Source organism: Nelusetta ayraudi, unplaced genomic scaffold (genome assembly GCF_046127955.1).
Source record: "Nelusetta ayraudi isolate G7.1 ecotype Tasmania unplaced genomic scaffold, CSIRO-AGI_Nayr_v1 ptg000135l, whole genome shotgun sequence".
Taxonomy (NCBI): Eukaryota; Metazoa; Chordata; class Actinopteri; order Tetraodontiformes; family Monacanthidae; genus Nelusetta; species Nelusetta ayraudi.
Genome location: NW_027466185.1, coordinates 5,760,440 through 5,787,459, shown reverse-complemented (window position 1 = coordinate 5,787,459; position 27,020 = coordinate 5,760,440). Strand labels below are relative to the sequence as shown.

Genomic DNA, 27,020 nt, shown 5'->3' with positions numbered 1-27,020 from the left:
TTGTGTACCTGGTTTAGACTTGTGTTCGGGTTTGGGAATTTGCATCGTTTCCATACCTGCAGCTGTTTTCGCCACCTAAGGCGAATTAGGCAGTTGTATTGTATTTGGCCCTTGTCGGCCACCGTAATAAAGACATAATCAACAAAGTTACAAACCAAGAAACAAAAACTTTCGGAACCAATAAAAGTGTGTACTTATCAAAAGTGGCAAAATGTTTTAAATTTGTGTAAGCTCATTTTAAAATATTGATCATTTCAACTTATACTTATAATGAACAAATAAATGAATTTCAATGAGTAAAATCTTTTTAACAAAATTCTGAAGAATGACAGGCTCCCCAATGCGCCTGGTCAGCAGATTGATTTTGGTTTTGTATTCATACAAAGGAATAAAGAAAACCTGCCCAATCCTCACAGAGATTGGGAAAGACTTGCACACAAAAAGTTGGGGGAAAAAGGTTGAGAAATGTTGGTAGGGGACTAACGGTAAATCAAGACTAAGGCCAATCCCTCCAAATTTGCAATGAGCCGGAGCCGGAATGGGAAAATACTTGAGACACCATGCATGTCTTAGTAATGTCCTTTTGCAAGAACTATTCAGAAATGTTCACATGCATATGCTGTTCGTGGAGGAGTCCCACAGCCATCTCATATGCGCCAAATTAAACAACCCCTCTCCCTCCCCCACTCTCTGCCTGCACCTGTGTGCATAAAGCTGTGTCCAATGGAGTCCTATGCTCCAGAAGTTGTTACTGTGGAGCTTAGCTGCATAAAAAGGACCATCCCCTCCACTAATGTCATTGAACTGGACTGGTGGGAAGGGCTGGTGCTGCTTAAAGGTCCATTGTGTGTGTATATAAATATATGTATATATATATATATATATATATATGTATATATATATATATATATATATATATATATATATATATATATATATATATGTATATATATATATATATATACATATATATATTATTTAGGGTGAATGCTGGCGTCCTCTAATAAACCAACGAAGAAGAAGATGGACGAGGTATCTGGGTTTGCGTGCGCAGGTCACTGTAGTTCACTGGCAAGCTCAGAAGGGGGTGGGTGAGTGAAACTACTGGATGTGGCCGTTTCGTCTTCAAAATGTCCAAATATTACACAATTAACCTTTAAGGTTCTGCTAAAAAAAAAAAGTGAAACTGGTTCCAGAGGTCAAATCCTTGGTCACAATGTTATGTAAGAGGCAGTCGATTGTGTGTGTGTGTGAGTTGGGGTTGGGCGGAGGGCGGGGGAGGATGTAGGGCGAGGGGAAGCGGAGGGAGGCACAGACGCGACCTGCAAAAAGTGACCTAGCTGAAGTCTTGTGCCGTCACCTTTTCCACATTCTAGAGTTTCTTGAAGGAATGTGTTGCTCATACCGATCGGGCGCAAATGCACAGAGTGGAGCGTTCGACCAAATATAGTTTTACCAAATATTTGCAGTGAAAGGCAATTAAATAGACTACATTTGCAGAAACTCGAACCCTCTACAAATAATTATGGACGGACTTACAGGGGTTCTAGTTTTCTTGGAGAGAACTGGTTTTCTTCTTGGGTGTTGCCAGAGTGGAGGACAGACATCAGGCCAGGAGGGAGCGTGTATTTGTTCAGGTATTAAACCAACCCCTGCACTCGGTTTGGTTTAATAACAAACAGTCCTGGGGTGCATGTGGGCCAGTGGAAATTCAGTTTTAAGGAACAATTAAACAGCCGGCGATCTACGTTTGTTTTGGCAAAGCGTCATCGGACTGCCATTAATACTGCAGCCATATATCGCGATATTGAGATTGTTAAGATGTTCAAAAAAAAAAAAAAAAACTCTCTGATTACTAGAAATGATTTTGCAGTAAAGGAATTATTGAAGATTTCTGCCTTCGCTGTATGACAGCCCTATGACAGGCTCCAGCAGATCCCTGCAACCCTGAGTTGAGGAAGAGGCGGGTATTGAAAATGGATGGATGGATGGAAATAAGATTTAAATACAAATGCTCCTTGTTCCACAAAGTATGAACAAAATATGACAACAAAAATCAAAGACAGATCTTAGCTTTTAGTAAAGATTTATATATATTTTTTTTTCTGGCTGAAGGTATGAGCTAAGTCACACAGCACATTGTAGTGATAACCTCGCAAAAAAAACGGCCTAATTTGAATTTTTCAGATCAATACTACTCTGCATCTCTTTGGTTTACCTCCTTTGTTAACTTGGTTTATAAAGCATTGAGAACAATGATTCTTTATGAAATATAGCATATAGATCAAATACTTTTCAATAAAAACTGTGCATTCTCTGCAACTGATTTCTTTTTTGGGGCATTCATATATACATACTAAGCTACTATTGACACAAACTGGGCAGCTGCAATTGAAAATGGTGTTGTAATACTTCAGTCCAATCTCGCTCATGAGACCTTACGAGACACATTATTTGGCCTCAGTCTCGGTCTTGACTTGGTCTTGGTCCCATCATGGTCTGATTTGGTAAAGGTGGTCTTGACTACATCACTACTTGGAAATAGACCTGGCACATATCCGGTAGGCAACAGCACCACGGGGTGCCAGAAGCGCCCCGCCACATGTGGTCCAATTGCACAGATTGACTAGAACAAGATACTGTTTTCTCTACAGTGTACAGTGCAGCCCATCAAGGCCGATTTGTGGCGCAGATACTTCCAGTGGAATTTGGGGGTCTTAAAGGCAGACTAAATTATCTTGATTGTCCCCCGGAGGTGGGCTGCTGAATGAGCCATAAACCTTGTTTGTTCTCTGAAAGGACATTTAGTTAACTTTGGTACGGAACTGGAAATACAGTACATTTTATACTGTACTTTTTTTTTTTTAATGCAAAATTGGTAAATCACACAAACCTAAAGTGATTTCCTCGTAATTGGAGGGGAGGGAAATCCTCCCTTTGCATATTCTACAAAATTTCACTTATCTTCTACTTTAAAAGGCCCTTTTTGCTTAAATGACACAATCGTGCATTTCTCTTGCCAGGATTTGATTGTGGGTGTGTGTGTGTGTGTGTGTGTGTGTGTGTGTGTCTGCCTGAGTGTGCAGACCTTTATCAGGTCGAGGAGGAATGCAGGCCAGTGAGGACGTGTCTCAGGTGCCAGTACACACTATATGCTTTACAAAACTGAGACCACATTGCTTTGGACCAAGTCACGCACCCACTCACACAACCACAACTGTCCTGGCACATTAATGGGGCTTTTTCTGTGTTGCGCACAGACTAATATGCAAAGTGTGTGTGTTCATCAACCCGCAAACATCACACACACACCCACACACACGCGCACAATAATTCACCCTACCTCCAGACTGCATCTTCTAATCAGACATCTGGTAACAGTTCAAAAATATCTTCCCTCGCCCCAGTAGTCGTCTGCCTTGTTTGGCATGAGAGCCCTGCGATGAAACGCCTCCTCGAACCGGCGTGTCTGTCATCGTGAGTGGCTGAATCAACCTCATCTGTCAACGCAGATGAAAGGGCGTTTATCAAACTGGTAGCTTTAAGACATGCCCCACATAGTTTATATTGAAATGATTATGATAGACAGACACGATGAGGCAGATCCCTTTTGGCTTTTCAGTGCGGCAACAAAAGATAACAGAGCAACCCGTCTCTCTGTTCCAGCCATTTAGTGGCACATTAGAGCAGACCACCTCACACAGAGTGCCTTGTGGCTAACAATTACTGTACATTTAGAAAGATGGATAAATGTCGGCAATTACGCTGCAATTTGCACGTACAGGACCAACATCACAGTGACTGTGCCACCAGAGTTGACATGCATTATACTGTTTCACGGTTATTTTTTAAGACAACTAAAGGTTGAGAAAAACCAAAGCAATTTTTTCTTTAGTGTGGAGGTGGGAGATCCAATTTACAGCCTTATAATTAAGGTTGTTCACTTTATTCAGTGAACGAAGCTATCGTGGCGAACAGACGATACAAAGCGGAAACAACCAACGGCATAAATTCTGCAGCAATGTAGTAGATAGCCAACGGCAAACCTGAAAGATCTCCTGACCTCACTGATATTATAACAATTTTATTGACAAGTTACCAAAGAGAAAAATATAATAACCATTCTTGACAGGAAACTACAACGAAATGCAGATTTATACAAGAAATCTTGTACCTCCACCCTCCTCAAAGTGGGTCTCACGGGACGGGATTTTACGAGAATTACAGGAGCAAAATTCAAGACGTTCCTAAACCGATTAGTTAAGCTAGCCATAAACTATCAAGATTATGAAAATCATGAAATATGTATTCAGCCACAACAATGGCAAACTCCAGTTCATAGGGCTGCACATTAGAATCAGGTGTGATTCACATTTTAGAACTCCCAACACTCAAAACACTTTTGAGAGTATCTTGTATCATATTGTTCCTGTGTAAGTCTGTTTCCGTGCTCAGAGTGCAGATGACTGATACTGATTGATGCGCCCTGTCTGCTCTGTGTCTCTTCGCTCACTTCAGCACAGATTCCCACAGAGGGATTTATGGAGCCCAGAGGCTGATACATGACCAAATTATGTGGGTGGGGCACAGCTGGACTGCACTCCTATCTATCTTTCCCACTCACCTCAAAGAGGGGGGGAAACGTTTCATCTTTCACCACTGTAAAATGCTGGGTTCTGTCGAGGCCACAAATCAACTGAGGAAACAGACAAGAAATATTCACACAAACTGCTGAGCTGTACGTCTGATATTAAGGCGATCTGACCTTCTGAAGAAATAAATATTTTTGAGTAGTGGCATCATGGCAGTGTGAGAGAGGGAGAGCGTGTGTGCATGTGTGTGTGTGTGTGTGTGTGTGTGTGTGTGTGTGTTATCTTCCCCCTGTTTACTGGACCAAGTCGACCACTTTATCTTGGCCTCTGCCTTCAGAACCACAGCTCCTCTGGTTTACTACTTTACTACTTATTATCAAATCAATAAGCACCAAGATGTGGTGAACATTAGCTTAATGCTAATGCTATGTATATACATATATATATATATATATATAGATATATATATATACACACACACATATATATATATATATATATATATAAATATATACACGCAGAAGAAGAAATACCACAAGGGATATATTTTTTCTTGCTTGTATTATTATCTACTTACCTCATCACTTGGTACAGGAAACAGTGGCGGTCTTGTTATGTTCATTTCATTATATGTTTGTTAGATCTCAAAATGTGTTCTACCTTGTTAAATACAGGATATTAAATGATTATTATTGTTAAAGCCAAAAACAAATAAAGAAGTAAAAATATGTCACTTACATTACAATCTGCTAAAATTGTATCACAGTAAATATGTTGTAAGCATGTGGGCATTCACTGCATCTGTAACTGGATGGTGCTCTGTAAGTGTTTGCATCTCATGGGTTACAGCAGAGAGGACGAGGGTGGAAGAGACAACGTTGCTGGCGTGGGCCTCCCTCTTTAAACATCTCAAAGTTTGCACACACGTCGTCTGCATGCCATGCCTGAGACACCTCTGGCTCCACCATTTCACACACCTACCTGCTAAATTCTTAAACTGGCTGACAGTCATTTCGCATATACGCATACTATTAAATACTCTAGTATTGAAGGTCCAGTGTCCAGTGTAACTTTTTTTTTTTTTTTTTCTTTTGATTTTTACATTGGTGTGGACAGTCCAGCTGCTTGAAAGCGCATTTCATATTTAGGATGAACACTTGTGTCCTCCTCAAATAAACCCCCATAGAAGGTGGACGAGGTATCCAGGTTTGGGTGCACAGGCCATCGTAGTTCACTGTCAAGCTCAGGACGGGGAAGGAGAGTGAAAGAGCACTCCAATCTAAAATATAACCATTTGATATCGCTGTTTTGTTTTGTTTTTTCAAAATTTTATATATTAAATCTTAAATATTACACCTCTAAAGAATACAGATGCACACTTTTAAATATACTGTCTGAAATGACAAGAGGTTTGTTTAATCCTTCTGATAACAATTTGATGAAAACGACAGAATTTTCCCAAAGATTTACTCTCAGGAGAGGTCCATAGATATTTTTTGTATTTTAATGTCTGGAGTCTAAAGCAAATAAGATCTACATCAGCGCTTATATTAGGAGGCAAACAATAGCAATATTACGGAATCCAATAACATTTCCGCATGTTCATTTTATGGACTGAGCAGTACACATACTTCGAACTGAGACAGTAGGACCGAATGGTTCAGAAAAACTTTTATCCCTCCGGCCAATGTTGGAAGGTCGGCCTTTGTTTGTATTTGTCAACAAGCATATAAACCCAGAGGAAAAAAAAGACGAGTTACAAAATAATTTGTAAAAACTGAGACAGCAGCATTTATCTTTGAAATGTAATGGATTAGTCCATGGCAGCAAATAGTCAAGTAAAATACAGACAATCAAACATGTCTGCTTATGTGTGGAGAAATGATCAAGAAATTAGAAAAAAACTTGATGGACTGACAAGAAAAAAACAACAACAAAATAGCCTCTAGCACAAATGATGTTAAGCTCATACAAGGTTGGTCTAGCTGGTGCATTTTATTTTTATTCAGCAAAAGCATTGCTAAATAATTGCTGTGTCTGTGTTTTTCCCTCCAATGATTCCATTGTTATCATGTGTATATTTGCAAGCAAAACCAGCGGTTTTTATGGCAATGGCATAATTTCTGCCCTCCAATCGTCATCATAGATGATGAACATCCTGACCATATTAATCCTTATGTCCGTCAAACGACTCACTGACCTTTGCAAGTCTTTCCGTCCGGCTGCAGGGTGAACCCGACGGGGCAGCTGCAGCGCACCCCTGTGGCCGTATCTTTACACGTCCTGTCACAGCCACCGTTGTTGACAGCGCAGGTCTCTGCGCAGACAGTGGGACAAGGTTGAAAAAAAAAAAAAAGGAAGGGATGGTGTGTGAACGTTTGAACCCTTGCAGAGCAGGAAAATCAGAATGAGAATCAGAATGATATGATAAAACACTGGAAAACCTGGAGGTGATGTGCTTGGAGACATTACCACATTGTCTGTCCAAAATTACTCAATCGATTTGCGATACGTTAAATTTGAATCCATGATGCTTCCATTGTTTAGCTTTGTCCGCACAAATACATATGAATTTGCACATGTAAAAGCAGTTCCACATAGACAAACACAACTGTTAAATGCAGAACATATTACTGAAAACAGAACATCATATAAATAAGACAGAAACACAATGTTATCCTTGACATGACAGGATTGACATTTTGGTCCACAGTCGGTCCTGTTTTTAAGTGTGAAATAAAAACAAAAACATCAGTCAACAAAAAAAAAAAGAAAAATGGGAAAAGGTTGGAGTTAGGTAAAGGTAAGTAAAAAGAAAAATAAAGTTAGTGCAAGGTTGAGTGCCCTAAGTCTAGAACACGCTCAGCAAAACAGTCGTGTATATTTTTTCTCTAGAAAAATGTTCTTGTACGTGGCGTGGAGACGGTTTGCTCAGACTTGTGAATATTGCCTGAGCTGATCCCAAAACAAACACGAGCTCATGGTAACTCTCGCTCACCTGCCCTGCCACTGTTGGTTTAGCAAAGCTCAGCACACACTTTCCGAAATGGGTTCATAAAACTGCCGATGAAGCTGAAATTCAATGTTGATTCATGTTTGTTGAAAAAAGAATCTGTGGAAGTGATGAGGAAGTTTCACTTTGCGACTGCTGACACCAATTCCAGAGGGAAATTCAAGTCCTGTATTTTGCGGCTGCGTGATTTAAAAAAAAAAGAAAAAAAGAAAGAAAGCTAAAATTACTTGAATGGGACAAAAACAGCATTATAAATGGAAACCAAATCAATGAGTCAAATGCTCTTCCAGGATGCAAAGTCACATTACAACAATGATTAAGATGGTTCTTGACTTCTATCATTAAACACAGAAAGAATTTGCAAGGTTTACTGCCGTTTGCTAAGTTGCGCAAATCATCGTTCATCTTACAACATCTGCGATTCGTTTCCTCAAATAGTGGCCTTTATTTGTTTCAAAGGATTGGGGTACCAGGCTTGCATAGGTGGCCAGTCTTTATATTTACTTTTACAAACAGGTCAGGATGAATTAAATGCCTTGTAAACCAATTCACCCTTTGCTAAGTGCGCCCCTCCCTACACAACCCTCACCCCCAATGATTGAGCAGTTTTGGTGAAATGTATTCCAAAGAAAGTCCCATTTAACAACTGTCGCAATAGTTCAGAAATTCATGTTCTTTGACGTACATGTTCTGCAGTCTAGCGCTCGGCTATGTTAGCTTGCGAGTGCCAGCTTAAATATGTGGCAACTCTGAGTGATATTCCCACTTGCGTATGCGGACCAAAAAGAGTACACAAACAGATTAAGAACCAAGACAGAAGAACTGACGTTTGGATTTTTCCATAAACCGTTAAATTAATTAAACCGTAAATACACTTTTACCAATGTTTGGAGGTCGTCCTTTACTTGTATTTGCCAACAACATCCCCACCAGTCATTAATTAAGACCCAGATGATTTGAGGAAATATTATGGTACTCTGAACATCTTTCTCTCACTGTTTTTGTCCATTTCAGATCTCTGGACATCATTCAAAATCATTTCATGTCTGGCTTTCTGTCCTGAGTCCTGAGCATAGAAAGGTGTAATGTTGAGGCGGCGGAAACTGTGACAGTCCATCATACCAACAGCCAAGTCAAGTCCATTAAGGTGTGAAAACAGACCACTCCACCACCAACTCTACCAGGGATTTCTACCATGTGCCTTGTCTACCATTCTCATATTACTGTGTAAAGTAAATGAGTCCAGTTTTACAGTCAATAAAAAACTTTTGGAGGTTAGTGTGAAGGTGTAGCAACATGTTAGTGGGCTTCATGTGTGCAGGGATAATGATACTCATGGTCCAGAGTGATTTATTCATAGTACAGTGGGCCCTATCATTAGCTGAAGGTGAGCACAGTCTTGCTCAGAGTCCTCCCTTTCTCTCTGGGCCTCAGCTCGTCCAGCCCTGGGGCTACACTGAGCACAAAAACACAGGCACACAGCGAAGCCTGATTGATGTGCTGGACAAGTCCCACGCAAACCCTCCTCACCCCCTTCTATAAGCCTCTGTATCCTCCATCCATCTCAGCCACAATGTTTCTTTCTCAAACTGGTTCTTGGGTTATCACTTTTTGGGGGCAAATATCTAGACATATATATATATATATATACATATATATATATATATATATATATATATATATATATATATATATATATATATATATATATATATATATATATATATACATACATACATATATATATACATTGCAACTTAATTAGACAAAAGATTAAAATGAAAAAAAGTTACATTAATTTATGCCAAGCTGGGCAAGCTATTTAGTTTTCACAGTGCTATCCCACTGGCTGGATCAATGACAGACAAACAGTTGATAATCAATAATTCTAAATCAATCCAATCAATTCGGAATATATTGAATGAACCTTGAATATATTGAATGAAACCCTGAATATATTTAATGAACCTTGAATATATTGAATGAAACGCTCAATATATTGAAACCCTCAATATATTGAATGAACCTTGAATATATTGAATGAAACCCCAAATATAGAGAATGAACTTTGAATGTATTGAATGAAACTCCAAATATATTGAATGAACCTTGACTATATTGAATGAAACTCTGAATATAGTGAATGAAAGCCCGTATATATTGAATGAACCTTGAATATATTGAATGAACCTCCAAATATATTGAATGAAACTCTGAATATAGTTAATGAAAGCCTGAATATATTGAATGAACCTTGAATATATTGAATGAACCTCCAAATATATTGAATTAACTTTACTGATGTGACATCTGGTCGTAAGTTTGACAAAAATTAATTTATTGATTGTAATACTTCTTATGTTGTTCACAGACTTAAGTGCCCATGTGGACATTTGTACATTGGGAGAACAAATTGAAGGCAAGACTGGCGAATAGAAGCATGCAATTAGAACTGGTAATCCACAGTACCCCATCGCTGTCCATTATAAAGATGCAAATCACAGTGAACTCTGAAAATTTCAGGCGTAGAACATATTGAAAACTCAATCAGGGGTGGAGACAGACTCAAAAGACTCCTGCAAAGAGAGTCATTCTGGATATACACATTAAAAGCTACCATCTATTCAGGGTTGAAAAGGGAACTAGATCTTTCTCCCTTTATGTAATTGTACTCCAGTTCTATTGGTATTCATTGTTGTCTTTTAAGATTAATCTTTGGAGAATGATGATGGTTCCTCAGTCTCTTGTTAAGTTCAACATAGATATAGTATGTATATTTTAGTTTTTATTTTTCACTTTCCTCTCTTGGATTATTTGTATAATGGCAAAGGTAATTTAATTGTGTAAAGGTTGTACACAGTCTCTCACCCTCTTTTTTGTCATTGGCAGGTCCTGCTGATCAGGTCATGTGACCACCCACCTGCTCATATTGAATATTTAATAGTGAATTGAGCTGTCTGACATTTTATCCTTGCCCTGACGAAGGCCAGTTTGGCTGAAACGCGTTGGCATGTTTTTAATGGATTTACCTTGTAACAATAAAGGCGTATTGATTGAAACTGCAAATATATTGAATGAATATTGTTCTCGAGTCTTGTTGCAGCCGTTAAATTAAAGTAATGCTGCAACTAAATTGCGAGATTACTGGCTCACGCTGCATTATCCACACGACAAGATGACAGCAATGATGACAATCAGTCAAGTTTAATTCAATATATTCTGGGTTTCATTCAATGTATTCAAGGTTCATTCAATATATTCTGGGTTTCATTCAATATATGTATATATATATTTATATATATATATATATATATATATATATATATATATATATACATATGTATGTATATATATACATATATATATATATATATATATATATATATATATATACATACATACATACATATATATATATATATATATATATATATACATACATACATACATATATATATATATATATACACATACATACATACATATATATATATATATATATATATATATATATATATATATATATATATATATATATATATATATATATATATATACATATATATATATATACATATATATATATATATATATACATATATATATATATACATACATACATACATATATATATATATATATATATATACATACATACATACATATATATATATATATATATATATATATATACATATATATATATATATATGTATGTATATATATATATATATATACACATATATATATATACATATATGTATATGCCATTCAAGAAATTTGGTTTCAAGTCCTTTCTTAAACGCGGAGATAAAAAATCATATCACTGACATGCAACAGAATGACAAACAGGATTCAGCAAAACAAAACAAACAATTCAGTTAGGGGTAATCAAGCTGGTTAAGAACAGAGAGGTAGTCAAGGCATGAATGAATCAAATTTTTTCCGAATTCCTCACTGGTGGAACCTGCTGGAATGAAATTTGAACTCAACGTGGTTAAAAACACTGTAAACTACACACAAAAGTTAGAAGAGAAAGAAACACGAAAGAATTCAGAGAGATCAAAAAGGAGTCAAGTTATATATTTAAACAAATGTGGTGGTGAATGAAATCCACCATTGAGAGGTAGGTTGGAAGTTTTAAGCAGGAAGTACTGATGAGGTCATTTAAAAGTAATTTATGGTCTAGTCTAGTTAGTTCAACTAAAGTAAGCTTCACCTTAAGGTTATGATAACAACATCTGAGTTAGCTTATGAGCCTGGTGTTTTCAGATTCAAGATGTGGTTTGTAGGACTAAAATCACCCAAGTCAACAATCTCTATGATCATTTTGCATCACTTATGTCACATATTGTTTTGTCTGGCTGGTTGTATGTCTTTACAGTTGCATGCACAGGTAATTTTGTCAATGTCCATATCGGCACTGAGCCCTGAAATGAAAAATCTATGCAAAGTGCCAGACTATTGACTATCAGATAATCAACTATCAATTCCAACAACTGCATTATTTATCAAAATGTTTCTGATATTGTTAAAGAACTTAAATAGTCTGACTTTACTTATTGGAACCTGATGGCACAGTAAAATATTACAGTTGTGGAAAAGAATTTTCGCACACCATTCAAATTTTACTCAACCCTAACTATTATCATTCAAGATTTTGCCAGATAATTTTTTTTGTGCGTTTAAAATGGTTTGACAGCATCAGAGGTACACAAACAAATGGAAATATTTTTTGGTTTATTTTTAATAAGACAAAATAAGAAGACAAAATTCTTGTAGTTCTTGTACTCTTGATGTGTTGCAAGGGGACGCCATCATGCTGAAACATCCAGTTGTGAGCTGGATGGAACAGTTCACATGCAGTATGTGGATAAATATTGGAGACTGCACTAAAATAAACTCCGCTTGGAAAACTTGAGGCTGGACTGGGACTCAAGACTAATTCTTAGTGCAATACGGTACACCACAAATGAGGCGTCAAAAACTCTTTCTATTGGATCCAAAAAGTCCAAAAGTCTAATTTTGCGATTACTAAAAATGGAAATACAGTCTTCTGTTTTGTTTTGTTTGTTTTTGTTTTCACAAACTTAATAGAATGGGTCAGTCTTTATCTTTAACAGTATTCTTTTTGTGATGAAATTCCTTTCATTATCATTTTTTGAAAGTTGGGTCCACCGTTATTCACACTTTCTTGGCTAATATAGAATCTGCTAATAGCAAGATCGGAAAGTCAGAGGACTGAATAAACATCCGGAGTAAGGCGCTATTTGAAGCCTATTCCTCAGTCATGTCAAGAACCTTGGGCCATTAAGAAATCAGACAGGTAGAGTAAGTATGAATGGTTCAAAGGATGACAGCGACCACTTTTTTAAAAATTTTTTTTTTTTACTTCATTTCCATCACATTTAATGCTGTTGCAACAGAACGGGACTGTGGGAGTAGACACGGTGGGCATTAAAGGGGTGGGCGGAAAACAAAACAAAAAAATAACAAAAATAAAGATGAGGGCACGGGAAGGAAACTGGGAGGAGGGTAGAGGAGTGGAGTCGGGCATACAAGCACAAGCGCCATGGCAACACATAGAAAGAGGAAGAAGAGAGTTACCCATAAGTAGCCGCCGTTTCACCCGCTTGTCCACATCAGCTACTGACGTGGCATTGAACTCAGAGCTCTCAATTGCAGCCTCATCTTTCTCTAAAACACAAGTGACAAGGGGACAAACAGTGAGCAGCAGGTTAATGAGAAGCCCAAATGACCAGACCTTCAGCCCCTCTTGGCGTTTTGAGCAAAAACAAACAAACAAACAAAAAAGCCAAGAAGCAAGAAGCGATGAAGAAGTGCAAAAAAAAAATAAAAATAAATCCCTGTTAGAGTGTTAATTCCCAAACAAATGATGAATTCCCCAGAGCATCCAAAAGAACAAACCGAAATAATGGGAATGATCAGGAGCAGTGTGTAGTTTTCAAAATGAAGGTGTAGGTGGGCAGGTAGAAGTGAGATGGGTTGTAGGGGGCTTGGGCCGATGATTTCAAACAGAAATTAATCCTGCAAGCAGGGTTGGTGGGGCTAAGCCCACAAATCCGAGATAGTGCTTGGTTGAACGTAAAGCAATTGATGGTCAGTAAAGCAATTTGAATATATTCAGGAACAAAGGTTCTTTTGCAATGGGCCCGTTTGTGTTTTTTGGGGCGATTTAGATTTTTGGGAGTGTGTCAGTCGTCCGTGTACCCCCAAATATAATAAATATTAATTTAAAAAAAATACTAAGGCTTTGATTTCCAAATCCAATAAGGGATTTGATAATCACAGTCTTGTCTGTGGCATACTATATTTTCAAGCCACCATCATTTACAGAATTTTTAAAGTTGATCTTTAAAAATTGTTAGTATTTGTGTACCATTTTGATGAAATTAGCTAAAATTGTGCCTTTTCTGTTGAAGATAGAGTAACGTCACCTCAATATGAAATGTAGATCTGGAACAGACAGATGCATGGGTTTTGGTCTAATGTCTTTATGACCCTCGTGCTGGCCACTAGGACTATTCTAGTCCAGTCAATTGTCTGTCTGTTTTTACAAGCTATGGGGCAACTACATTTTTCATTTTTGCATTTTATAAAAACTTTTCACTAGTTCTGATGTGCTTGCCAAATTGGGTGAGATTGGGGGTCCGATTGAAGTTGAAAGAGGTGTTGGGGAGAATAATAATAAATATAACGATAACCATTCCAAAAACAAAGGGTCTTTCGCCCTTGCACAAGACTGGCTTGAAGCACGTTTGAGCCAGCCTTTTCGGTGGGCTCAGCCCCAATAAAGGGTTGGGGGGAGAGGGGGGTATGACTGGGTGAACATTAAGAAGGAACAGTCATTTTGCGATGTTGACACTGACATAAGAGGCAGTTCTTGTCTTCCATATCACACAGCCACATTTCTTTTTATTTTTAAAAGGCAATGATTCCTCTGGGTGGAGGAAGACAAGAAGGAAGGTGAAGGAGGTGGAGAATAATGTCTCCGACAGTTTCCGGAAGGAGGCAAAGTAAATGTGGGCACAAAGACAGACAAGGTCACAAAGGTTCAGCATGATGGCGTTGGCGAGAGGACGAATGACAAGCCAAACAGCGGTGGGGGGGGTTGGGGGTGGGGGTGCTTATAAACGGAAGCAAGAGTACGATGAGGAGAGAATGGTGAACAGAGTTGGGAAAAGGTGAGGGGGGAAAAGTGGCGAGGGAAGAAATGGCACAGACTCCCACCTTTCATGGTCTCATGATGGGTGGAGGCACGAGAGGGAAAACAAGACAAGTATTCAGGTTGAGAAATGGGCTTTGAAGGAGGGAGCGTCAGGTCGTGCAGAGAAACAAAAAAGGAAGAGAAAGGAGTCTGGGGCAGCGCTGGTTGCCTGTTTGTCTATGGAACAATATCACAACTGGCTTTTACAGTCAACGCTGGGGGGGAAATAAAAAAACAAAATAAAACAAAAACAGAGTCCCCAAAATCTGGTCAGTAAGAGTGCATGACAGGACCTGAAGGGGTGGAGGGTGGCGAGAAGGTGGTGATAGTTACTGGGAGGGAGGTGAGATGTTGAGATAGCATGCATGTGGTCGAAGAGTTGGATGGTGGAGCTACTAGCTCAGGGGTGGGAAAACTTTTTGGCTGGTGGGCCACAATGGGTTCTAATATTCTAAAATTTGACAGAGGGGCCGGAGCAGGAGCAGATGGATGGAGTGTTTTGGTGAGCCACCTCATAGGAGGAAAAATATATGATTGGACTTGTAGAAAACATGCGCTTTAATGTCCCTGAACAATTACATTTTTTATTAGGCCTCACCTATTTGGCTCTTTATTGGAAAATACTAGGGATGCACCAATATGACTTTTTTAACAGAACAAGTACAAGTACTTGCATTTCAGTACTCACCAATACCAATACTGAGTACTTAATAAGGTAATGACTATAATGACATTTCCACTTTGAACAACATTCCTCAGCATGTTTTTCTAGAACACGTTTCACTGCAGTACACAAATTGAACAAAATAACAAACTGTATATATTCAACTGGTATCGTTGTCATGGTACCTGCTCATTTTTTAACGGGTAAGGGTAGAGTATTCCGCACGGTATTGGTACCGATACCTGATACTAGTATCAGTAGAAGTGCATCCTAAGAAAATGAATCTTAAAAGACTGAAAAAATGGATGAAGTACAGCTATTTTATGACTTACTAACTATTAATATAATTTCTTCAAGTTCGCCGGGCTGGATTAAAAAGCTTAACGGGCCAGATATGGACCCCAGCATGTAGTTTGCACATGCGAGTACAAGTTACTAACGACTAATGAACAACCTGGTTCTGAATGGACTTCAACTGGCGACAACAGGATCGAGGTTGTGTAATTAATGTCCTTCTTCCTCCATTCATTTCTCTCGGGGTTCTTAATTGACAGAACCGGCGAGCTGAAGCACACTCGGAGGAGGTCGGGAGGGGGGGGGGAGGAGGGGGGGGGAGTGAACAAAGGACCCTATCCTTTTCGGTGGCTCGGCTGAACGGTTGAAAATGTGGCTGTGTGAATTGCGCACCGCGTCATTGTCGGATCAAACGCGCGAGCATACCAGCGCGCATGCTTTTGAATGTCGGCTTGCTCGAGTGTGTGAAAAAAAAGAGAGTCTGGCAAAGTGCATGTGTGTGTGAAAAAGGGTTGAGAAAGGGTTGATGGGATGGGAAGAGTCCCATTGGCTCCTTAAAGAGTCTGTGAGACGGCCAGCAGCGGTTGGAGGCCCCACAGAAAGAGGGGCATGGATAGACATGGAAGGGAAGAGCTGGACCATTCTTTACTATGCAAGAGGAAGAATTTGACGGGAAATAAAAATAAACGTACGTGAAGATGACAAGGAGAGGTCAATCGAAACAAGATTTAGTTGTGGTTTTCTCTACCATGCAGCTCACAAAGACCCAAAACAAAAATTGGAGGAAAGCTAATGGATTAGTAAAGCCAGGTGATGGCGCACAACTGGACAACGTGGCAAACGTATGAGTGAAGGCATGCAGTGGCAATGACCTACGGTGTTTGCGCGAAAGAAGCAAGGTCGGGCCCGACGGTGCTTCATTTTGACTGAATTAAATTAACTGATGGCTGATGGGAAGGAATTTTTGTTTGTTTGTTTGTTTTATGCCATTTGACTCTTTTAACGTGTGAAGGTGGAGAATGTGCAGTTGGTAGGGGAGCTGGAGGAGGTGGACGGGGTGGAGGGAGAAGGCGGAGGAGGAAGAGGAGGAGGAGGAAGAGGTGAGGTCCACTGTCGTGGGAGTTCTACTTGAGATCAGGCTGCAATTGAGCTGTGTCCAGTTTTGACCACTTGAAATCTAGCACGTTCCCCCCCCCCCAACTTCAAAACCCACCAACTGCCCGGAACCACAAGCCGACCCACCCACCCACCAACACCCAACAGCAACTCTTTCACGTGTGCTGCTGAGGGATTAATCCTGTATAATTCCACCTGATCGGGGCTTTAAAACAAAAGGACGCCCTGACAAGACAGGCAATCAGGAACTATCACCAGAGAGCGGGAGGAGGAAAAGGAGTCAGGGGACGAGGGAGGAGACGGAGGGAGGGAGTGCAGATGGACAAGTGCTACACACAAAAAACAACAAAAAAGGTAAAACAGAGCTAGGGGGTCTCGGCGTGGGACCCCTGGAGCGTTTTGGGGGGGAACCCAAAATCCTTTTTTTTTTGGCTGGTCTACGTGTGCAGGACAGGGAGGAAGGCACAGAGAAAGAAACAAAAGACAAGAGACTTTGGGAAAAGAGAGAGAGGACACTTCCTGCTCCTCGCTCTCATTGGGGAGGGGGGGTGGGGTGGAAGGGTGAGGGGGGGTCTTTAATCGATGGGAGGTATCACATCTTGAAAGCAGCTGGAAGGGGAAAAAAGTGGTTACAACCTGCTGCTGCAAACGCTTCACGGTGAGACAGACCGACAGACAGACCGACAGACAGACAGACAGACCGACAGACAGACAGGAAGACAGAGAGACAGACAGTTGGAGAGACAGGACGGTCGTTTCCAGTGTTCTAGCTTGACGGAGGGAGAAGGAGGAGGTGGAGGAGAAGGAGGAGGAGGAGGAGGAGGTCAACATCAACATCGACACCACGTCAAACAGCTGCGTGTCATGAGGCTTAGGACGAGGAATCTCTTCAAAATTCAAAGAACTTTATTTGTCACATGCTCACGCAGGATCATTGTACATCACTTCATTCATATAAATCTCATCTGTATATTTTTTAACCTGTTATATTCTATATATACCGATGGAAATATATATTGTTAATTCATTTTATAACGGCACTTTATAGCAACAGTTATGTTGCGTGTGTGTATGTATATATATATTCATATATATATACACATACACATATTTAATTCACTTCACTGCAAAGAACTTTTGGTTGGGTGCTAACTGCATTTCATTGCTCTGTACTTGTGACCTGTGCAATGACAATAACGCTGAATCTAATCTCATCTAAAGGATGTGAAACGACAACGTCTTTGTGTCATTTTGGTCCAAAAATTATTATTATTATTATTATTTTATTTTTTTTTAAAGTTGAGTTATTTTCAGTTTGTTTTAATCACACGGAAAAACTTACTTGATTTGTTTTTCTCCTCAGGTTTATAATGTCAATTACCGACGAACCAAGACTTGTAAACAAAAAGGCACGTTAGATTTCCGAACACCTCGTTAATTGAACAGGGATTCGGCAGCTTGTCATTGGGCCAATTTTTTCCCGCTGTCTATTTTGCTTCGCCGATGCCAGGCTTTTTTTTTTTTTTTTTTTTTTTTCAGCCAGGGGAAAATATAAAGTGTTTGCCAATGAACTTCAGTGTCATGATTTTTTTTGTTTGGTTTTGTTAAAAATTGTACCAGTCCAACCAATTGAGGCAAAGGAAACAGTGACCCTTCCAGTGCTTTGTGAACATTTTGCGAAGAAAGATCTTCTTTTAGACGAGCTACCTTTGGTTATTTACTATTATGACCTGCACAACCTGGAATCTAAGCTGATGTGAATGCGTGGAACAATGTTGTCACAGTGCACACACCACACACACTCTATAGGAAGAGAGGACAATTTAAAGCATGTTACATTCATGTATTCCTGTGTCAATGACAATTAATATCAGAATAGGTAACATTTTGGATCTTTACAGTGTAATTAATGCAAATTTTGCACGTTATCAGAGGTAAATGTACATTTCATTTTCTATATCAACTCTAAGAGGGGGGGTCAACATTCTAACAAACTAATACAGATCATCGCACATAGTCAGATGTTACATTTGTGCAAGATGTGTCTTTGGCCAAATCACCTACATACCAGGATTTATCTATTCAAGATTTTATTAAGATTGCCTACATTTATCTAATGTTGTTATTTGTTTGTTATGAAAGTATTGACTGTTTTTTGAGGTATGATCCTTACAAAGTACAACAGGCAATATTCCAGGACACAATATAAAATACACCTAGGAAGAGCTCGAGAGTGACGCTGGAATCCGGCTTAAAAAGGCAATTTGAGGAAATCAGCAAACAGCATGTCCATAAAACACTGCAGTGCAGAAAACAAAGAAACACACAAACAACCTTTTTTGTGTATTTATACCTGTAGTAAAAAAAAAAAATCTAGTTTATATGGACTTACACTTGTTAATAAAAGCCTTGTTTATCTGCTACTCCTGAGACAAAAGTTGAATTATAATGAACATTGAAGATTTGAAAGCTAAAATGCGGAATCGTGTCTGTTTTTTGTGTCCCCCTCAGCTTAGTTTCAATGTATATGTATGTATAAGTTCTACTAGTTTGTATCTTATATGAGCCTGACGAAAGCCTGGCTCAAGAGAGCCAGACTTGAGCAAGGGCGAAAGATCTATTGTATTATGATTATCTCCAACAGGGATGTATTCAATTGAACACAATAGTATTCTTTCAAAAACAAAGCAAATGGGCTATTATGCAGTTTAAAAACAGTCAAATTAGAAGGCACAATGTTAAAAGGAGCTATATGCAATAGTCATCTGACAACACTTAAAGGTCCAGTATGTAAAATGTAGCGTGATTTATGATTTTTAAACTGGTAAAAGCTTAATATACTGGCCATAAATACATTAATAATGTAAGTGTTAGACGCAGTACAATAAAAGTAATTTGCTTTTCCGACTCTATTTATACAAAAGAACATCCACAGATCAAGGGTTTTGCCCCCAGTTAGCTGCCATCTTGCACCGACATATTTCTAAGGAAGCCTGGTGTGGACAATCCAGCTGCCTGACAAACCAATGAAGAAGAAGAAGGTGGACAAGGTGTCCAGGTTTGGGTGTGCAGGCCACCGTAGTTCACTGTCAAGCTCAGGAGTGGTTGGGAGAGTGAAAGACGCTGCAATCTAAAATGGAACCACTTGATATTTGTTTCTTCTTCAACAGGGAAGCAAAACAATCCGATAGGAATGATAGGAGGAACAGGGGGCCGGCTCGCGACGCTGTGTAACTTACTTCGTCGCTTGACATTGTCCACAAATCGCCGATGGTCACGTTATTTGCCGTTACATCCCGATTTGCTCAGCGGAAGGTTCAGTGCTTGCTGACACTGGATGGCGCTGAAGGTAGCCTGTTTGTTTTGATGTGCATGCAGTGCCAAACTACGACATCCAGTGACATTGCATATAGCCCCTTTTAAAGGTGTGTTAAAGCACGAAAAGAAATTGAAAATGTAAATGTTGCATTCATCTTCTGTCCAATTAAAGGGACAGAAGTCATGGAATAAATGGCCATTTTTCTTCTTATTTGCATATATAATTGAAAGAAGAACTTCAATCTTGTTAAATGGAAGTGTCTTTAACATGGCTTTGCTTGTTGTCCTCATTTTACCATTTTATCATTCTTGTGAGGTTTTTTTTTGTTCAGCTCCTCATTGTTTTGAATAACGTGTGCAAAACTGAAAACTACCCAGCGACAGTGAGATGGCCGCAAGAGTGCACGGAATCGGCACGGAGCCTCTTTTTGTGGTCACTCACCGATGCAGGTCTTGCTGTCAGAGTGCAGCGCGTACTTCTGGTGGCAGCCGCACACTGGCCCCGTGTCTGTGTCGTCACACGTGTGCTGGCAGCCGCCATTTCCATAGTTGCACGTTACTGCGGACAAGCGCGCACACAGACACACACACACGCAGGCACGTGCACACACATCCAAAGGTCAACATACACCGGGATGGAGGTCACAGGTAACTGTAAAAATGTGATTCCGTTTAATTGTATCTCATGGGAGGGAGGTGAGAGGGAAAGAAGGACTTTGAGAAAAGCAAGAGTGAACTGTGAAAAGAAGTAGATTATATTTTGTTGGGGGGAAAAAACAGAGCAATAACTTGACACATTTTATCATGACTGGGAACAAAAACAAGGGAGACTCCAATTTTGGATTAGATTGGATTGTCAAATCCCCACCACAGCAAAGAAGCAAAGTGTCTGATCTACCGGTGAGCATCATTAAATGTCCTTTGTCAATACAAATTGTATTTAAAATGTGTATTTAAACTTTATCAGGTGGTGGTTTACAATTTAACATCACGAGACCAAGACAACACCTGACGAAAAGGTCACATAACAAGTGACTGCTTCACTGTTTGAGATGGAGAAATGGAGAACATATATAATGAATAACAATGCACTTTATCTACATTGGGTGTATTGATTGCAATGTCAATTTTGTTTTTTCTTTCTATCTGATGTTTTTGTTTCGGTGTGACTATATAAAAAAATGGAGAAAGGGTAGGAATCAGGAATCATATGAGCTAAAGCTTCAGCTTACACCTTTTTTGGCAACCAATGCATATATATTTTGAAGTGTATGTACGTGGAAATGGATGATGAACTGAAATAAAATCATCAAATAAAATACACTTCCATTTGGGGGCTACAACTAAGACTTCCCAATGTCTTAGTTGTAGCCTCCAAATACACCCCTTGGCTGTACCCCTCTAGGGTGTCCCAGTCGTCATAGAGACGGAGGGTCTGGGGTGAAGTGTGAGGGCTGACCAGCCCTTCAAACAGGGATTCTTCGGGACCACTTTTCAAACAGAGGCGGGGAGGTATGAGATATTTAATTAAAGAAACGCACATTCATTCAGATTCATTTGATGATTAACTGCCTTGTTTAAATCACTATTAGTCTTGTATTTGGAAGTACGGTGACATAACGTGGCATCTGTATTAATGCTCTGTTTGCGACAGTTGTTTGTCGCAAAAGCTGTTTTCTATCACATTTTAACGCCGCTTCTGTCAGCACGTACTAGCATTTGCCGACTTCTGATGTAAGCCTCGACCCCTTGTGACTTGGTTCCAAGGGCCAAGGGACAGGAATTGGGACAAAATAAAAAAATCCTTATTTTAAATGTTTTGTTTTTTTTGTTTGTTTTTAAACTCTGTTCCTGAGTCACAGCAGTGATAAGAAGGCAAATAAGGACAGTCGAGAAGCATAAAAAAAGGAGACGGGAGCAGAGAGACTTGGGCCAGATTACTTTCATTGCTCTTTTACTGCGGTCAAGCACTGCCAGCTTTAACAAAGCAGCACAGCAATGGCTCTTGTCCTAGTAGTACCAGGGGACATATTAGTACCTTTCACAGGCTTTGGCCATCTTTTTTTTCAAATGGAGAGGAGAACACAACCTGTTGCCAAACAGCCCAAACTTAAAAATGTATCAAGTCATGGTTTTTAGTCTCCAACAACAGCAACAGCGCTAAATTTCATGGCTCAAGTACAAGAAACAGGGAAGGAAAAGTGAGACATTTTTTGGTGGATGAGTCAGGGGTTGTGTGTGTGTGTGTGTGTGTGTGGGAGGAGGGGGGGGCGCAACTGTATGATTTGATTTTATTGATAAACCCTTCAAAACATTTAGTTTGGGCTGTAAGGTCTTGGTTTTAAATTTTTGTTCTCATATTTTACAACTGAAGCCCAGGTGGCGTCTCTCCATTAATTACACTACGAGCCCTGAAGAACATTTGTCTCATCATGGGTGCTTAACCTTGAAATTAACTCTGGTAAACTTTGCGTTAACACTTTGCTGTCGCCTGGATTGTGAAGTCAATCGACAACATAATCAAGTTAATGAATAATTTGAAGCTGTTGGAGAGTTTGTTTCACCACAGAGGTCCAACTTAAAAAAAAAAAATAAGCCACAAACTAATGGCAGCTGAAAGAGCAACATGAAAGGACTTCCTGGGCTGAGTGTGTGTGTGTGTGTGTGTGTGTGTGTGTGTGTGTGTCGGTTGGGCAGCATGGCGGCCGGGCTTGATACATACGTGTACAGTCTTTTTGGTTTTTGGCCAGTTCAAACCCCGGGCGGCACTCACACGACACCCCGCCTTTGCCGGCAGCCTCTCTGCAGATGTGAGCGCAACCATGCTGCTTATTCATGCAGTTCATGCCATCTGTGAAGGGGACAGAAACAGAGGGAATCTGTAAGATGTTTTCTCATCTCCTGATCCATTGAGAAGAATATGAGCATTTGTCTTTCTTAAAGAATAAGTATACATTATGGAGGTGCCTTTAGTTATGGTCACCTTTTGCTAAGTTGGTTGCAAAGTTGTACAGCTGGACCTATAGTTGGTAACACTTCACATTGTAGGATTTGCTAGCAATGTAGTCGTTGATTGAAAAAAGATACTGAAACACAGAAGAGGAGAAAAATGCTAAACACACGGAAAGTCTCATCTATTCTGTGGTGTGCATGGTTGTTTCATTGAAACTGGGGATAAAGAATTGATATACATGTGTTTTTAAATGATAGAACAGACAAAAATGCTGAAGGCAAACATCTTTGAAGCACTGGTCATTTTTGTGTCTTGCATATTAAACACTATGTAATAGAAAAATTCATGCTGAGGGCATACAACAGGGCAATTGGAATATACACACTGGGATGTTTCATCTTATGATGTGAATTTAGCACAAAAGGAAAGAAAAAAACACAGTTCGACTTGGAAAGGAATGTATGTTCTTGGGAAACTGGCAGAAAACATTGAATCAATCAATGTACTTTTTATTTACAAAGCACATCTAGACCAGAAGTGCATGAAACTCCCCAGTGGGAAGAAACCTGGATTATGGAGGGCAGAGCTGATTATGTGGGTTTTGCCCAATGTGGCCCCATTTAAAAGAGAAAGAAACAGACTTTCCAAAAGAATTAGATTATTGACCAGAAAAAAGAAAGAGCCAATCTACCTGACTTGAAATCAGTAAAGTCAATACTTTTTGAGCTGGGTTTAAATATTTTCATTTACCTTCGCGAACAATAACAAGAAGTTAGCAAAATCAAAAGAACTGAAACCAAAACTTTATGCAAATAACATATGGCTTGTTCGTTGTCTCATGCCCACTTATTGATCGGCAACGGAATCGATCCTTGGTTGTTTGAAGAAGTTTCGCCAGTCATCCAAATGGTTTATTCAGGTTATGTGAGTGTTGAGGGTATAAGGTACAGAATGGCTTGACTTCTTGGATGACTGTCTTGAGATCATGAGTGACATTACATTCACTTGACAGCAGATCAGCAGTAGAGGTGTCAACACTACAATGTCAATAGGAACAGCACCAGTATACAAGGACACGAATTTACACACACACATTCAGACAAACGTAGATTTTGCATTGGTCTGGAGTCAAGCAAGCTGACTGGGCAATGGATCTTCTGGACACCAGAGGCGTGTTGTGTTTGTCTATTTGTTACTGTTGCTGTTTAGATTGTTGATATATTGTTTATATCGCAGTCCTTGTGCACAACAGCCGCAAAACTTCAAGCCTCCAGCAGATCCAGGTGACGCATATTGACTCCGACATGGCTCATTTGCTAACGTTAACGTGTCCGTCATGTTCGTGGAATCCAATCTATGTCGACTTGTTTTGCTTTCAAATTTCTGTATTATATTACCGTCCTATCGAACGACAAAAGAATATATTCAAACTGATCTAATTCCCTTCCACTGTTGTAACATTGGCGTGGACATGCCGGTTCACATTTCTGCCTCATTAAAGTGTCTTGTGGGCGAGACACAAAAATATTGGAGCGGGGGGGAAAAAAAAGATGACGCAAGGAACTTTGCACGTCGTCTTAACGTTACACATAAATTTGAAGTTTCCTTTTTCTTTTATTGGAGGGTTACAATCTGTCAGCAACTGTCAAAGTCTCTGTACCTGTTAGAAAACGCTGGAAATTACTTTTGGCCACAAACTATCTTTTGCACTTCAATTCAACCTTTGTGCACTTTCACAGGATTTATATCTTCGACCCCGCCGCCCCCCCCTCCGCTCACTTTTCCTCATATTTCAGTCAGGTTGTTTTGTAATGAACGAGCAGATGGAAACTAACCTCAGGTCAGTTTGGACGGCAGTTCTTTAATTAGCAATGAAATGGTTTGACGGTTCCTCTTTCCAGTTGGACGCGCGGCTCTGTTTAGATTGGAGGGGTCAGCAGGTTTACAGCCGGTGAAGTTCCTCACCGGGAGCCCCAGCGAGTCCAGATACAACAGTGAGACACGTCGTCGTGGCCCAGTCAAAGCCCCCAGCACACAGTCTCTCCTCTGTCTCTTTTATTATTATTATGCTCTGTCTCTCTCCTTACTCTTTCACACTGCCTACCTTTTCTGAGCCCATCACTCGACATAACTCCCGTTGTTTCTCCAGATGAGGTCCAAGCATATCACAGACGTGTTATTTCAAGCCCAAATCTCTCTCGCAGCTTTAGACCCCCAAAGCCCCCAAAGAAAGTCTGACTGGCACAGCGTAATGGGATAAATAATAGACAGAGGTGATTGGAGGGAGAATGGAGTGGGGATTGAGTGGAATGTGCAGAGGGAGAAAGACAGAGATGGATAATTTAGCTGCTCGCAGTGGCTCTCCTCCCTGTGGCCTCTGGGGCTGATGAGGAATGAGGTGATGCTGAGCGCCAGTCCCACAACCTGATCTCCACACGGGGGAACAGAGGAGGTTTTGCAACTTGTGTCAGCTGCGAGTGCGAGGACATCACTAATAAAACGCAGATTAAAAAAGACCTGTGTTTGTGCAATATTTCGCAAAAACACCCATGTGAGAAAATGTGACAGAAATTTCAATATATAGATTTACCCATTTAGTATTATCACTTTACAGTTAGGATTTTCTTTTTCTTTTTGCTAATTGTTGATTTTCATATTGCCCTATTGTTTACATGTTGTCTGATCCTATTGCAAAGTATATTATTATATTATATTTGACCAGCTCAGTGGTCTAGTTGCAGTGTCTGCCCTGAGACTGGTAGGCTGTGGGTTCGATTCCCGGCCGGGTCATACCAAAGACCGTAAAAATGGTACCTGTTGCCTCCCTGCTTGGCACTCAGTAGTCGGCGTTGGACTTGGGGGGGGGGGTACATCACCCAATGATTCCCAGGCTTGGCACTCAGGGGATGATTTTGCATCCTTCGGGATGTGACAATCACTGGGACTTTAACTTACGTTTCCTTGCTGACCGTACATGCTGGGCACTATTAAATCAACCACAGCTATTGGAGCAGCAACGGGGACACTCAGTCCTTCACAGCTCTTACAGGCTCCAGCATAGGAGAAGTGTTGATAGAGAATGGATGGATGAATAATGAGACAACCTTATGAGGAATCTAATGGCAGGTCAACAAACGACGTGTTGAAGTTGGATTTTTACTCAGGCTTTCACTGTTTGCTGAACCTTTGCTGGACTGCACTGTGTTTTGGACTGAACAGTGTTAACATGGATTTTTCTTTTCTCTCCCTTTTTCGGTTAACCAAAACTGAGACAAAACAGACAATTTGAAAGAGATAAAAGGTGGAACCCCCACCACCTATCCCCCCCCCCCCCCCGTAAGTTCAATTTAAATAAAAATAAAAAAAATCAGTCAGACAGGAGCTGGGTGTCTGTCAAAGGCAGCCACACTACAGCAAAGTACTATAGGTGCTAAGCCATGAATATCAATGAGAGCTTTTCTTCTACTGGCCGCATTGAACTCCTTTAAATACAGACAGTGCCTTTCTTATCCCACTCCAATCCCTTATTTAAACACTGAGGAGCACGCACGCGCGCGCACGCACACTCGCTTATTCTTTTGCTTGCCCCCCTGCATTTCAGCAAAACTTCCGACCACAGAAAAACCATGTGCATTTTTGCTAAAACATTTCTCAGAACTGGACGTCAGCGGGGGAAAACAGGTTTTTGCACCGTCGCAAGAGATTTGCAAGACAGCAGGTTCTTACATAACCGCATAAAACCAAACCTACCCAAAGTCTGGTAGAGGACGATGGCGAAACCTGCAACCAGTGGCTGAAACTTGTGGCTCGAGTAAGTTAACAACACTACATTTGACTAATTT

The 27,020-nt window shown here is 40.0% G+C and overlaps 1 protein-coding gene across 2 annotated transcripts in view; it reads right to left on the bottom strand.

Moving 5' to 3' along the window:
* Window positions 1-27,020, bottom strand: part of scube1 (signal peptide, CUB domain, EGF-like 1) — a 95,628-nt gene that overhangs the window by 25,414 nt on the left and 43,194 nt on the right. Inside the window, exons 5-8 of one of the 2 annotated variants that reach the window (XM_076011211.1) lie at window positions 22,948-23,076; window positions 20,668-20,784; window positions 13,213-13,302; window positions 6,793-6,909 (exon numbers count right to left, since the gene is read on the bottom strand). In XM_076011211.1, coding sequence (XP_075867326.1) covers window positions 6,793-6,909; window positions 13,213-13,302; window positions 20,668-20,784; window positions 22,948-23,076 — 453 coding nt within the window. The remainder of the gene's footprint in view (window positions 1-6,792; window positions 6,910-13,212; window positions 13,303-20,667; window positions 20,785-22,947; window positions 23,077-27,020) is intronic. The other variant, XM_076011210.1, reaches the window with a different exon arrangement.